Source organism: Antechinus flavipes, chromosome 4, assembly GCF_016432865.1.
Source record: "Antechinus flavipes isolate AdamAnt ecotype Samford, QLD, Australia chromosome 4, AdamAnt_v2, whole genome shotgun sequence".
In the NCBI taxonomy this organism is placed as follows: domain Eukaryota; kingdom Metazoa; phylum Chordata; class Mammalia; order Dasyuromorphia; family Dasyuridae; genus Antechinus; species Antechinus flavipes.
The window spans coordinates 384551128-384567224 of NC_067401.1; the positions used below are offsets into that span (position 1 = coordinate 384551128).

General features: G+C 38.0%; 1 protein-coding gene across 1 annotated transcript in view; it reads left to right on the top strand.

Annotated features, from left to right (window-relative positions):
• The first annotated feature begins 5468 nt into the window (after positions 1–5468).
• REN (renin) overlaps positions 5469–16097 on the top strand; it is a 29970-nt gene continuing 19341 nt past the window's right edge. The window contains exons 1-5 of the mRNA XM_051998566.1: positions 5469–5571; positions 11259–11412; positions 12426–12549; positions 14228–14346; positions 15766–15962. Coding sequence (XP_051854526.1) covers positions 5498–5571; positions 11259–11412; positions 12426–12549; positions 14228–14346; positions 15766–15962 — 668 coding nt within the window. The 5' untranslated portion in view covers positions 5469–5497. The remainder of the gene's footprint in view (positions 5572–11258; positions 11413–12425; positions 12550–14227; positions 14347–15765; positions 15963–16097) is intronic.

Consider the following 16097-nt stretch of genomic DNA (forward strand, 5'->3'; position numbering starts at 1 on the left):
ATCAAACTATTACCTGTATTTTCTTTCTTGTATGGAAATTTTATATTCTATATCAAGTTTATAATTCTGTACATATTAATTTTAAGTTTTAAAATCATAACTTCACTAAACAAAACTTGCAAATTGCATAAGAGAAAGCAATAGAACACCTTATACAAACATGTGATCTCATTAGGTTGAGTAAGTTATCAGAGAGAACCCACCTTAAACACAGATTTAAATTTACAGTAGTAATATTTCAATATTTGCACACAAATTTCTAAGATCTAGTGCCTACAATAATCAAATTCACAACTTTAGCACACACCAGTTAATGATTGTCTCATACGATTGCAATAGTAAGAGATTTATCATAAAAAATTCACAACTTATCTTAATAACAAAGGAGATGACCTTAAGTTCAACGTTCCTGGTATAAAAGCCAATCATTAGAAATTGTTTCTATACAACAAAATTGTAGATTATCAGCAAAATCATTCCTTCATTGGGACCTATATAACTCAAACAAGTTCTTTTCTCAGGAATAGTAATCTTACAAGACAGTTTTAAGAAACCTAACAAATTCCAAATTTAAGAGGAATTTCCAGGAATTACAAAAAAAATGATCCATTGGCTACTCTCCATTAGGTTTACCTTTTTTGATTGACATCTGCTTTCTTTGTTCTCTGACACCCTACCCAGACAAGAGAAGGGAGCTACATACTCTCAGCTCTCTAGACTTTTAAAATGCAAATCCAATCCTGTGAAGACCAAGTTAGCACCCTGGATATCTTAGAATCAGCCAGAGTCAGGATAAGCCAAGTCTTTATTCTTGGTCTTTAGGGGTAGAAATGAAGGGAATTGACACAGGATCTCTGTGACCTTCCTTTTCTACCTCTACTGCCAAAGTGACTCTGGCTTATCTTACTCCACCCCCTAATCCTTCCCACAATTCTCTGTACACACCAAAAGTTTGAACCAGCACAGAATAGTGGGAAGGGCCATTTTCCAAGCATATGCTGATAGAGTATTGTTCAATAGGTAATTAGCCTTAAGTGCTCGGTTGTCCGTTCTCAGTGTATCAACTCAGTTTCAGACCTTTACACAATCCAGATGAGGTTTTTTATTTCACCCTCACTTTTACATAACTAATTTTAAGTAACAGATTTTTATTTTTCCAAATACATGCAAAGATAGTTTTCAACATTCACCTTTGCAAAACTTAGTGTTCCAAATTTTTCTCCCTCCTTTTCCCCTCTCTTTCTTCCCTAGACAGCAAGTAAGTAATCTAGTATATGTTAAACATATGTAACAAGAAAAAATCAAATCAAAAAGGAAAAAAGAGAAGGAAAACAAAAAGCAAGTAAACAACAACAACAAAAAAAGTGAAAATATTATGGTGTGATTCACATTCAGTCTTTACAATCCTCTTTCTGGATACAGAGGCTCTCTCCTTTACAAGTGTATTGGAATTGTCTAAATCATCTCATTGTTGAAAAGAGCCACATCCATCACAGTTGATCATCAGATAATCTTGTTGTTGCTGTTAACAATGTTCTCTTGGTTCTACTCATTTCATTTAGTATCAATTCATGTAAGTCTCTCCAAGCTTTTCTGAAATCATCCTGTCGATCATTTCTTAAAGAACAATATTCATATACCATAACTTATTCAGCCATTCTCTAACTAATGGACATCCACTGAATTTTTAGTTCTTTGCCACTACAGAAAGGACTACTATAGACATCTTTTGCATATGTGGGTCCTTTTAAAAAATGATTTCTTTGGGATATAGGTCCAATAGAGATACTGCTGGATTAAAGAGTATATGCAGTTTGATAGCTTTTTGGTATAGTTCTAAATTGCTCTTCAGAATGGTTGGATCAGTTCACAACTCCACCAACAATGTATAAGTGTCCCAGTTTTCCTACATCTCCTCCAATATTTATCATTATCTCTTCTTGTCATCTTAGTCAATCTGAGAGGTGGGTGGTGATACCTCTGAGTTGTCTAAATTTGCATTTCTCTAATCAATAGTGATTTAGAACATTTTTTCATATGACTAGAAATGATTTTAATTTCTTCATCTGAGAATTGTTCATATCTGTTGACCATTTATCAATTGAAGAATAGCTTGTATTCTTATAAATTTCAGTCAATTCTCATATATTTTAGAAATAAGACCTTTATCAGAACCCTGAATGTAATTTTTTTTTCCAGTTTTCTGGTTTCCTTCTAATCTTGAGCATTGGTTTTATTTATACAGAATTTTTTTATTTAATGTTATCAAAAATATCCATTTTGCATCTCATGATATTCTCTAACTCTTCTTTGGCCATAAATTCCTTCCTTTTCCACAGACCTGAGAGGCAGACTATCCCTTGTTCTCCTAATTTGCTTACAGTATCCCCCTTTATGTCTAAATCATGAACCCATTTTGACCTTATTTTGGTAAAGGGTGTTAGGTGTTAGTTAATGCTTAGTTTCTGCCATACTACTTTCCAGTTTTCTCAGCAATTTTTATCAAATAGTGAATTCTCATTCTAGTAGCTGGTCCATAGCTAATTTTAAACATTTTTAAACAAACTTTTAGTTACAAGCCAAATTTCAATTCTAAAATTTTAGAAAGGAACTATTACTTTTTTATTGTTTTTCCCACCTCACACAAATCTTTTCTCTTTCTTTTTGTGAATCAAGAAAGTGTTAAGTGCTTGATAATGCAAAAGTAGATTGTGTGCCTACAGTTTTAAAATTAGCTTTTCTGTTTCCAAAGTTCTCAAACTTTCAAATTCCTAACATGCTTTAACTTTCTCACTCTAATCTGACTCTTCTCTTACCCTCTTTCACTTGCTGCCACCATCTTCACTGTACTAAATATATTTCCTTTCTTTCTCTTTGCCATTCACTCATTCTCTCCTGCTTATCTCCATCAACTCTTTTCCTTTTTATAAAGGTATATTTTCTACATACTATGTGAATTGAGGGAGCAAGTCGTAAATGAATCCCCCAGTCTTTACAGAGGCCCATTCCTTTAGCCTACACTTTTGCTAAACAAGGCTAAATAAGGCAAATCTTCCCATCAGTGAGTATCTGTTTCTTTCTTTTTCTTGTCTATGTTTCACTTTAAGAATGGTATTTGTTTCCAAATCCTGTTCATGATATAAATTTAAGTAAGATGAATCTAATTTTGGAATCTATATTCAACAGGCACAGTCTTAAAGGGAGTGGGTATAAGTTTATTATTGCTCAGAACCTTGATTCAAAAAAGACGTAAGGAAAGAGGAAATTTATAGCATAAAAATAATACACAATTAACAAACACAATGATCACTATAACAATAAAAACAATATAACAATGTACAGCATACATCATCACCATTTTGAGGAAGTACCAACCCGAATTTTCCTAGCTGGAGAACCTGTTATAGCTTTCAGGGTATGTGGGGAGGATTTTGCCTCAGGCAAAGCATCCTTTTCTAAGAGAGATTCCAAAACCCCCTTTGCACTCACAAGTCTCTTGGAATTGGCCTGAATCATCTCATTGTTGGAAAGAGCCATATCCATCACAGTTGATCATCAGATCAGTTTTTATAGGCTAAGAACAATGAAGGCACTATGCTGAGTATTTTCATTTGATTCATGACTCTTGACTCAGAGCAACCTCCCAGGTACCGGATGCTCCATCACAAAAAGGCCCACCAAGGAGAATATTTGTTTATTCCTTTAGGAGGACTGCATTTACTCAAGGCTGGCCAGGTTTCTGGAGTAAACACAGGCCTCTAATAAAGGAAACTCATTAATCAAATGACCTTCCCTTTTTTGTGCTTCCCAACATTACATCAAATAACTACAAGTACATTCTCATGTTCTCAGCAAAAAAAAGTTACCCAAAAGACATGGCCGAGACTCACTTAGTATTCCATACTCACTAGAATTGCTTAATCCCTCACTAGAGATGGCTACCATCAAACACAAATAAGTAGATACACACACATATGTAAAACCATTCTATACACACTTCTATTGATCAGATCTTTCTCTAGATGCAGACAGCATCTTTCTTCATATGTCCTTTATTTTTAACTTGTGTATTTACAATAGTGAGAATGATTAGTTGGTACAAAGTTGTTCTTAAAACAATATTGCTGTTACCATAGATAATGTTCTTCTGGTTCTGTTCATTTTACTCTTGACTGTTTCATGCAAGTCTTTCCATGCCCTTTAAGATCATTTTTTTAAGCACAATAGTATTACTTCATAACTATAACCTGCAACTTGTTCAACCATTCCCTAAATGATGGGAACCCTGTGATTTCCAGTTCCTTGCCACCACATAGAGAGTTGCTATACACATTCTGTTTACATTCAAAGTTTTAATTATTATTTGTGAATTTCGCTCCATCTTATTTTTACTCATTGTTTTCTTTCCCAACCTCTTTTTACCCTATCCCTGTTACCTGTAGGCAACAAAGGAGTAAGTAGGTATGGCAACATTGAGGATATCATAGGGAAAAGGGATGGATTGAAGAGCATACTCTTGGAAAAGATAGGGTAGTGGTGGTGAAGGGGTGTGGGGGATGGAATTAAGGTACAAATAGAAGGATCACCTCTCAGGGACTGGAGCAAAGTAGGAGAGAATGAGATATGTTGTTGAAGTTGAGAATAAGAAGAAGCTCACAATAGAGAACCTCAATTTTCCCAGTAAAGCCAAGCTTTTCTGATAGAGGGATGGGGGAAAAAAGAATATTAATGATGATGTCTGATGACAGAGGGAGGCATTTTTGGGGTGTACATGTAGATGGATTACTATTGATTTTCACAGAGGAGTAGCCACAGAGGATAAGGGATAGGAAGTAGGGAAGTTTCACTTTCCAATTTTACCAAAAGCTATATACTGCCCTTAAAATAAGCATTGAGCCTGGAGAATTTCTTCCACATTATAGATGGCAAAATGAAGACCCACAGAGAATAATTAATTTTGTCCAAAATTACCTAGTACAGTTATGCAGCCTGTTTGTAACAAAATCAAGACTGGTAATACTTATGTGATCAAGCATGGAAAATGATAGAAAAAAAATTTTAAGGGCTATGGGCTGAAAGAGGGAACCTAGACCCAAGAATTCAGAAACCTGTATTCTGACTTAATTCTCTCCTGGACTCACGAGGGGCTCAATTTTTCTATGTCTCATGACTGAGGTCACCTACAGTGTGGGACCCAGGAAGAGGCTGTTTTACCAGCATGATGGATTTGTAGAACTGCTGACGTTATTGAATAGTGGTCTCCTTTCCCACCACCCCTTTCCCCTTGCTGCCCTGCCTGGAAGCAGGTGACATTAGGCTTTGTACCCAGGGTTAGCATATAGCTGAGGATTTATTACTCTATCTGTAAATCTAGCTATAAATCAGAGGAGAGGTGGAACTCAACTAGAATTAAGTGGTATATAAAAGCAAGTGGAACTTGGAAAAGAACAGGCAGCCTCAATCCCAGTCAGACAGAGAGACCGACAGACAGAACAGGATGAATTTCTGGGATCTCCTGCTGGTGGTCTGGAGCACTTGCTTCTTCAGTCTGCCCAGTGATGCTTTACAACGGTAATACCAGGGCCAAGAGGGTAGGAGGGGATGGAAAGGTTCAGTGGACTAGTAGTTAGTGAAGAAGATGATGTGACCAAAGAACCTTGGGGAGAAGAGGGCTTTTCAAATGCCAGTCAAGAGGAAGCTCCATCTGTTGGTCAATAAGAAGACGCAGGGAGCTCTTTCTGTCTAGGTTTAGGCAATGGGGCACTAGGCCAGTGTAAGAAGCAGCAAGTTCCTAAGATTGCAGGTGATAATAATAATAATAATAATAAAGTTTATCTGCACATGTTGATCATGTCAATTCTCTTCCTTCAGAAACCTGTGATGGCTTCACCTTATATAGGGGGAAACTGAGGCTCATAGAAAATAATTGATTTTCTTTTTTTTTTTTTATTTAAAAAAAATAATCATTTATTTTATTCTGAACTTAAGAAATAAAACAAGCATTTCCCTAGCATAGCAGAATAGGGGAGAAAATAGATGATTGCACATGAAAATGCAAACCTATTATGTACTATTTGCTATTCCCTTTAAATATATAATAGAATTATCATGTAACTTTTTTCACTTTTTTTTTCTTCCCAGAATAATTGATTTTCTCTATAATTACCTAATACAGTTATGGGACATATCTATATAAATGACAAAATCAGGACTGATGATACTTGTGTAGTCAATTTCTACCAGAATAAAAGGGAATTTGGGAGCAGGGAGGATCACTGATCTCGTGTCAGATTCAATCATTGATCATAATTGTAGTATCAATCAACTAGCCAGCATTTTTAGATCCAATTCAATATTTATTAGGTACCTGCTGCATGCCAGACACTCTGCTAAGCTCTGGGGTTAGAAAGGCCTGATCTGGATCTAAAATATAGCATATATTTGTATATATCTATATATGCTGAATTTTAATAGGTAAAGGAGTCTAGTTGAATTATGTTAGCTCACACAGAGAGAGCTAAAACATTATATTTATTGCTACTCTCATTGGGGAGAAGGATAATAACTTTTAGCAAGGACAATGATCTTTGCGTGACCTCTGTACCTACAGCAGGCAGCACAAGATAGGAGTAGTATCCATCCTCACCCTCAGAGTCCAAATGTATATATTGTTTGAGACAAAGAACAAGTAGGATTCCAGTGGGCAACTGTTCTGTTATCTGTAAGACCAGTAGAGTGAGGGCATTTTCTATATTGCCTAATAAGGAGTGAGGAATAGGAAGCAGAGAAATGGGAATGAGGAGCACAGAAGTAAATAGTTTGACCCTACTGGTACCATTCTAGCAAAAAGTTAAAAAGAGTTAAAGCCCCAGATCTGGATTTATTAGCATCCTGTGGTCCTGAGGCTGTACCAGGCAAACTTGTTTCCACCAGTAAACAGAAACCAAGGAAAACAGGAGGTGGAGGTGAAGAAGGGGAACCGCTAATGCAAAGGTGCAGTGTCCGGAGATGGAGTATCTTGTGTGAGGAACAGTGAGAAGATAAGTGCCAATTGTAGATCATATTGAAGGGAGCTAAGGTATAAGAAGACTGGAAAAGTAGAAAGGGATCAGGTCATAAAAAGCTTTGAAAGCCCAACAGATCCTGGTTGTAACAGAGAGATCCCCTGAAGTTTATTCAGAAAGGAAGCTCATATGGTCAGGCCTTTGTTTAGGAAAATCATTCTGGCAGCCAAGTGGAAGATGGTTGGAGTGGAAAGAGACTTGAAGTGGGGAGAATACTGCAAGGCTCTTGTAATGGAGGTTCTTAGAGGTTGCCCCAGGATGATGGCTGTCTATGTGAATGGAGAAAAAGAGAGGGGGCACTGAGGTGAGATGTGTGAAGGTTTAAACAAGATTTGATAAGAGATTGACTATATAGAGTGAGTACAGGAGAGGAATCAGGAATGGCCTTAAGATTGTGATCCTGAGTGACCGGGGGAGTGGTACTTTGGACAGTTATAGGGCAGTTTGGAAAAAGGCAGAGTTCAGGGGAGGAAGAAAGATAATGTGTTTTCTTTGGGGCATGATGGAATCTATGGAATATCCAGTTCAAGGTATCCAGTAGACATGTTGGACATGTGACACTGGACATGTAATGGATATCAAGGAAAAGGTTAGCACTAGATAAATATGTTTGAGAATTACCTATATAAAGATGCCATCTGAGTCTACGGGAGCTGATAAGATCATCGAGTTAAAGAGCTTATAGAGAGAAGATGGTCCAGGACAGAGGCCCATACCCACGTTCCTGCGTATGACGTGGATGAAGATCCAGCACAGGACACCAAAGAGAGGTCAGACCAATAGCCAGAAACCCAGGAGGGAGAAGTGTCACGAGAAACTAGGGAAGAGAAAATATTCAGGAGAAGAGGATGATCAGGGGTATTATGCAAACTCTGTGCTAACAAAAAATGAAAATAAAATGGTTCCTACTTTCTAAGAATTTTCACATGGGGAGTAGAGGTTAGCCCTTTATCAAAATTATTACATTTATCATAATTTACATATATTTATTATAATTTTATTATAATTCAAGATCAGGAATAAAAGCAGCAAAAAAAAAAAATCTCTGAGAATATTGGATAAGTGAGAGACTATCTTTGACCACAGGTAAGTGGAGCAATGAGTGCATAGAGCGCCAGACCAAGAATCAAGAAGACTTTTCTTTGTGAGTTCAAATTCATCCTGAGACACTTATAAACTGTGTTATTCTGGACTAGTCATTCAACACTGTTTGCCTCAATTTTCTCATCTATAAAATGGGCTAGAAAAAGAAATGGTAAATCAGTCCAGTATCTTTGCCAAGAAAACCCCAAATGGGATCAGAATGGGGTTAGTCAGTCATGACAGAATAACCACCTTAGGGGAATGCTTTGGGGAAATGTCATGGAAATGGTGGATGGAGCCTGAGCTAGTTTTAGAAGGAAGATTTGTACTTTGAGAATCAGAAATGAAACGGGATTACACCCCAGGAAAACTTATGGAGGATAATTTGTATGATCTTAGAGAAACAAATACAGCAATTTGGGGAAATGCTGATAGCCCATAGCTTGGCACAGAAGGGGAATAACATGAAATAAGATGGGATAAAAGTAGATTGGAAGGAGTTTTCAGGGGCCCTTAAATAGAGTTTTTATGTTGTCCTAAAGGCAATAGGAGTTAAGTGACTTGCTTAAACAGCTATTAAGTGATTGAGGGCAGGTTTGAACCTAAATCCTCCTAACTCCAGAGCCAATGCTCTATCTACTCTACCAACTAGGTAGATTTCCAATAGGCAGAGAGAAAGTAGGAGGCAGGCCGAATTCCAGATGAAGGAAATGTCATAAGCAAATTGTATGGATTTTTAAGAGCTGATTTTCAAGGAAAGCATTTACACTTCAGTAATCGACAAAATGACAAATCAGGACTTGATTTATTATTTTGTTGATTGTACAGATTTAATAATATGATGGAGAAAAAGATATGAATGAATGAAAGAATGAAAATTAAAATTAAAAGTGTCTTACATGCAATCCGTTTCATTGCCATTCCTTTAAACAATTTATCAGCATATCCCTGTGTGAAATATGTGTTTGGAATTAGGAGTATCTGGGGTTAGAATGTGAATCTGGGAGAAATTAGAAATAAGGATTATCTTCAAATGGAAATGACTACATTGTGAATGAGGAAAGTCTATAACCAAATTTATAACAGGGTGATTTCTCGCATTATGTCCCAGGTGTGGAGGGGGTTGGACAGTTGTTAGTGTGACTGGTACTGTGGGAAAAGGGCATTGTCTCTAGAGTCAGAGCACAGCTTTTGGGTTCAAATATTTCTTCTGATGCGATTTGTGACCCTTGGATCATCCTTAGACGTCAAGGAGGTGTCTTGGCTGAGTGTAGCAGATCAGAAAAGCAACAATGAAGGAGACAGTTTGGGGCAAACACGTTTCATGTTTAGACATCAGGGATCCAAGCGATGGAAATGCTAATCCTTTTCCACAAGACCTCTCCAACACCTGGTTCCCTCGACTTTAATATAACCACCTTGATATCTGAGAGCCAGCCAGCCAGAGCCTTAGTGCTGGGCTGCTCCTAGTATCTGCTGCCACCTGCTGTTCTCACATAGCACCACCTCTTTCTCAACTCTGAATTCTAGGGTTCAGTGGACAGAGCCCCGTGCTTGGAGTCAGGAAGACTTGAATTCAAGTCCAACCTCAGACATAGACTAGCTATGTGATCCTGGGCAAGTCCCTGCTTGCCTCAGTTTCCTATAATGAGATGAAGAAGAAAACACCAAACTAGTTACTCTGTCAAGAAAACCCCAAATGAGGTCACAGACTCAGACCTATTGTCTGAATCAGACCTCTGATTTTCAGAGTTGGAAGGACCGTCTTCCAAGCTAAATTTTTCTTGAGCATTATCCCTTTCTATCCCAGATGCCAACATTTGTCTAAGAGACCCGTAAGAGCCTTCTGCCCATGCTGGTGGCAGATGAAAATTCGGAGGCCATGCTAATGATAAGAATGATAAGTTTCAGTTACTTTTTCCTTAAGTCTCTTATTAATGAGTGTATATTTTCTGCAAAACAGAAAAACAAATTGTAGGAAAGCAGATTGATTATTAAAAGGGACTTTAGAAATAAACTAATCAAATCCCCTTACTTTACAGATGAGAAAAATGAAGCTCAGAAAGAGTGTGACCTAATTAAGATCACACTGGTAGTAAGTAGCAATACTGGAATTTTAGCCAGGTCTTCCAATTCTAAATTCAGATCGCTCCCCTTTGTACCACTACCACTTCTTCATTGAAATTATTTTATTTAGACTAACTGGAAAAGGAGAGGAGAGGAGGAATAGACTCAAAACTTTTATGAAGATAATTCTCTTTTTTTTTAATGTTTTAGTGATGCTTTTGAATAAAAGGGTCATTTCCTACCCACCTCAGAGCAAATCCTCCTTTTTAACAATTAAATAAAAACATCCAGCACAGAACCCTTGCCATTAATAATAATTGGCATTCATATAGTGCTTTAAGGTTTCAGAGAACCTTAGCTATATTGTCTTATTTAGTTCTCATAACTATGTGTTATATTCTATTATTATCTTCATTTTATGAACGGGAAGAGGTTAAATGATTTGCCCAGGATTACAAAGATGGTAAGGGTCTGAGATAAGCTTTGAACTCAAAACTTCCTGACTTGAAGTCTAGCACTCTATGATAATACCTAACTAGCCCCCAAGGCGTCACCCATATCTCTGTCCTTATCTATGGGAAAGTTATGTTTTGTTATGTAAGGAATTAACTTTAAGGGCAGTGGCAGGTGAGTATATGGGGCTAGGGACATTGCAATTTTCATCTCAACACAGAAAATGAAGCAGGTGAAGATTAAGGTTAAATTAGAGGAAAATGTCCTTGAACAAGTAAGTCCAAGCAGGTTTTTAGACCATGAGTTCAACTCCCAAAGAGATTGATCCCTGTGGGTCACACCTTAGAAAACCACAAGTATTATTTATGCTACATTGTATTTTGATTTATTTTGTCAAACATTTTCCAATTACATTTTAATCTGCTTCAGACAATGCTATCCATGCTCCAGTTCTCAAATGCCTGAATGGAAAGGTTAGGGATAGTTTTGACTGGGGACAAAGGAATGAGTGAAATGATCTTAAAGGATTGGGTAGGAGACCTGGAGAGACTGTAATATTCTTTTTTTTTTTTCCCCTTTATTCCTGTTCAGGATTGTCCTCAAGAAAATGACTTCAATACAGGAAGATATGAAGCTCAGAGGCTTTAGGAATTTGGGGAAATTCAACATGGATTGGCTCTCATATACCAAACAGCTGACCCTGCTTAATGTAATGTCCCCTGTTAGACTCACCAATTTTGAGGATGTAAGTCTTCCAATACTTAACTTTTTGCTTTCCTCTCCATGACTCCCCAGGTCACAAATTCAACTAGAATGTATGGAAGATATGAAGTAAGAGTTTAAAACAGTTAATAAATGTTTTTGTCAATTAAATAATAGCATTAGAGGAAAATAATTAGAAAATAAATAAAAGCTATGGAAGGAAGAAAAGGAATTAACAGCCTGAGCAGAAGGGTTACTAAACCTTGCCTAATCAACGAACTGAAAATTAAAATGGACCAAATAGAAAAGCCAATGACTCCACGAGATAATAAGAAATGTTAAAGCAAAGTCCAAAGAGTAAAATCTAATGCTTCTAATAGCAAAAATGATTGAACTAGAAATAAGATCAAGGAAAAAAAATTAAGAATCAAAGAACTACCTTTATATTATGACAGAGAAAGAGAAAGAGAGAGACAGACACAGAGACAGAGATGGAGAGACAGAGACAGACACACAAAGAGACATACACAGATACATACAGAGAGACAGAGACAGAGAGATCCTAGATATCATATTTAAGAAATCTTAAAAGAAATCTCCCAAAGTTCTTAGTATCAGAGGCCAAAGTAGAAATCAAATCCACTAGCCACCTTTTGAAAGAAACCCTCAAATGAATACTTCTAGGAATATTATAATCAAAATCCAGAGTTTCTAGGTAATAGAAAAATACTACAAGTAGCTAAAAAGTAAGAATAACAATAATAATTTGTGTTTTACAGCACTTTAAGGTTTACAAAGTATTTTTGGTTATCCCTAGTGGTATGTTGTGGCACAAATATTATCATTCCTGTTTTATAGATTAGAACCTGGGGTGTAACAAAGCTAACTGATTTGCCCACACAGTTTTTGAGAGCTGAAATTTAAAAGTAGGATAGCACTTCACATTTTTCAGTACCACATTCTATAGCATTTCAGAAATGGAAGACACTAGAAGAGATCATCTAGGGTAACTTAAAATGATTTGCCCTGAGTCCATCTGATTTTTCTTCCCCACAGACTCAGTATTATGGTGAGATCAGTATCGGCAACCCATCCCAGACCTTCCAGGTTGTTTTTGACACGGGCTCTGCTGACTTTTGGGTGCCCTCCAGCAAATGTAGCCCACTCTACACAGCATGTGGTAAGATCCTAGCCCTGAAAAACCAGGTTCAGGCTCTTCTGTATGAGAAGTCAGACCTCGCGCCTGATCCCAAATATCTATAACTGCTACCTAACACTTTTCCCTCCTATCCTCCTATTTTTTGAATAGAGAAAATGAAAACCCAGAGCTAACAGATTTTTGTATAGAACCCAAGATTCCTGACTCCTAGCTCCTTGTTCTTTCAGGCGGAAAAATCAAAATGATGATAAGGGCAGTGAGGGAGGAAATAAGGAATCAAATCTGATATCTTGGGGAAGCATTTGAGGTCCTGGCCAAGCCACATGTCTATGTCTTTCCTAGCCTGCACAAGACAGATTTTTTAAGCCTATCCCCCTCCCTCAATTTTGCCTCATGTCCCCAGACTCTCATTCTCACTTCTCAGGCCTCAAGGCTTTAATTTAACAGTACCATGCCAGGAACTTAGCCCCTCATCCTTGGCATTTAGCCTTCTCTTATTGACATATAGTCCAACCTCATCCTTAGCACTTAACCTCCATTCAAAGAGCTCCCATGATTCCCACCAATTAGGAGTCCATTAACACTGTCCATCAATTAGTATGTGTCACAGCTCCTTAACCCCTATCTCTGACAGTCTGCCAATCAACAAATATTTATGGAGTATATATTGTGTACCTCTCACCTCCACCCCTTACCCCAACACAAGATGTTTTAAGCTGATTCATTTAAACAATGGTATAAAGTTCAACAGAAATCCTTGAAGCAGAGTACAGAGGCTTAACAAGGGTGAGGTGAGTGGGACTTAGGCAGAAGCTGAGAGTACATCCAATTTAGCAACATGTAAACACCAGTTAACTGCTTAGCTAGCAAGAATAGTGAATTAAAAAAATAGGAATCTAATAGATGATATGCTGGGTGAGTCCTACAATCTAGATGCATCTAACAGCTACCTAAGTAGTGCCCAAAAGAAGTACTGGTGCCCCCAAATCTCTGCCTATCATGAGAGATAGCACAAAATATCTCCCAAATGAAAGTCACCTTTCATGCTGATTGGAGCAGACATTGGGTTTCAGCATTTTAAAAAAATCTTAGTTATGACTCTGGTGGAGTATGGGGCACATAGTAGATGCTCAGTAATTTTTTTTAAGTTTTATTAAGGGATGGGGACTGATCTAGGATTTCATTGATATAGGGTTCTTTCAGGTTCAAAATTTCCTCTACCATTGCAAGCAAGCACCTTTTCTGTAACTTATAATTTTAGATAATTGAATACTGATAACCTAAATGATGTGTCTGGGGTCACAAAGCCAATCTGTGTTAGAGCTAAGTCTTCTTTGCTTTGGACTGACTATCTATTTAGCCATGATACTTTAAGGCTAGCAGTGTGGTTGACTTCACAATCACAGCATTGTAATGGTTACATAGGGATTGGGTAATTTATTTACATTCTCAAAGCTTTCATCCCTCCAAATTAAAGAATCATAGACTGTAAGGAAGGAAAGATGGTAGAGACCATCTGTTGGCTTCTTTTCTGGACAGATGAGGAAACTGAAGTCCAGAAAGAAGTGATGTGTCCAAGGTGCCCTGTGAGTAATAGGAAGATAGTCTAGTCTTGGTCTTTCCATCCTGAGCACCTTCCTGTCTTCTCTGCCTTCCATGGCTCCCTCCTCTAACAACTTGGTCTATGTCTCCTTACCAGTGTTCCACCATCAATATGACTCCACCAAATCTTCCACCTACAAAGAGAACGGGACCGAATTCAAAATCCAGTATGCATCAGGCCAAGTCATGGGCTTCCTGAGCGAGGATACAGTGACTGTGAGTCCTTCCCAAAAAAGGACCAATTTCCCATAATTTAGTATGCTGGAAGAATTCTTGTTGGGGAGAGGGAAGGTTGAGGAGAGAATATGAATGTGGGTCTATCCTCAAAACCTAGGGAGACTGGGAAATGGTAATGTTCTGCTGCTTCTCTTTGGTCACTGGGGATCCGTAATGTAGCCCATGTACCTAATACAGAAGAAAGCTAAACTATTGATTTAAAAAAATCTTAATTGTTTGCATTGTATTTTGCATATAATTTGCAAATGATTCACTTAAGGTCAAACTACCTAGAGGTTCTAGTCCATTCCTTGGAATATGATTTGAGAATATCAAGAATATTTGTGCTATACATCTCTTCACTGTTTCTAAAATCCCCACTATCCTCACCTCCTTAAGGACTTTGGGAGGACACTAGCAATTTGAGTGGACTGGAGCATCATATTAACCTGGAGGGGTAAACCACAGGCCAACTAATATGTTAGCAAAGATGGACTTGCTATATGCAGCCTATCTTTTAGCTGAGAGGAAGACCTTGGGAAATGAGTCACTGGAAAGGAGTATTTTTGGAGGGGAGACTTGGGAGGAAATGAAATAAATTAAATGTAAGGCTTGGACCAATACCCTCTGGGTGTCTTGGGAGTATGGTTGGGTGCGAATCTTAGGGAGTGGAATGAAGGTTTTGGGGTTAAAGGCATTAGGAATTTGATAGGGAGAAGAGGATCCTGAGAGGAGATGTAGAAGAAAGTGAAAAATAGATAACAAATTTGACTTATTCCAATTTGGCCCAGAATCCAACCTTCCCCTCTCTTCCCAGTGTTCCACTAGACCTGAGCTCTTGAGTTGACGTTAGGCTAGGTTATTGCCAAGGGAAAAGGCCAGCATAACTTATACCATGTGGCCTACAACTCCATTAATATTTTTATTTAGGTGAAATAAGGTTTTGATAGGTCGGAAGGGCAACCTGGAAGGAGATGGAGGTACTAAAAGGGGCATTAGAGGGCACACAGGGAGTGGTAAAGGAGTAGACTTGTCAAACAAGCAACCCATGGGATGAAGGGAGTGTTATGACCAGAATGAATTAGTTGGGAGCTCTAGAATTTTAAAAAGCTGGATCCAAATCTGGATTCTTGTGCTTGTTTTTTGATCTTAGGGAAATCATTTCATTTTCTGGCCATCAGTTTTCTTATTTGTAAAACAAGGGAGTTGGACTGACCTCAACAATTCCTTCTGATTCCAAACCAATATTCTTACTACCAATTTCTCTTCTTTTTCCTCCCTAATTACTCCAAATTTAACTGTTTCCCAAATCAGGAGCCAATATAATGATTTATTATAACCTAGAGTTCGAACTGGATCTAGCTGTCCTAGCAATATCCCCAGTCTGCCTACCAGCTCTCTGACTTCTTTATCCCATAGGTTGGTGGAATCAAAATGACCCAGTCATTTGGTGAGGTGACAGCACTGCCCCTGTTGCCCTTTGGACTGGCCAAGTTTGATGGTGTCCTGGGTCTGGGTTTCCCTGCCCGATCAATGAGCAAAATCGTTCCTTTCTTTGACAACATAATCTCCCAAGGGAGGCTGAAAAAAGAAGTCTTCTCTGTCTACTACAGCAGGTGAGGCTATTCTTTTGGGTTGTTATCCCAGTTGGGAGGAAGGAAGGGGAATTGTGTTTCTGACTGTCCCATCTGCTGGAGCAAGATGTTCAAGAGCATCAGTCCCAAAAGCCTGGGGGGAAACTTCTGTGGCAT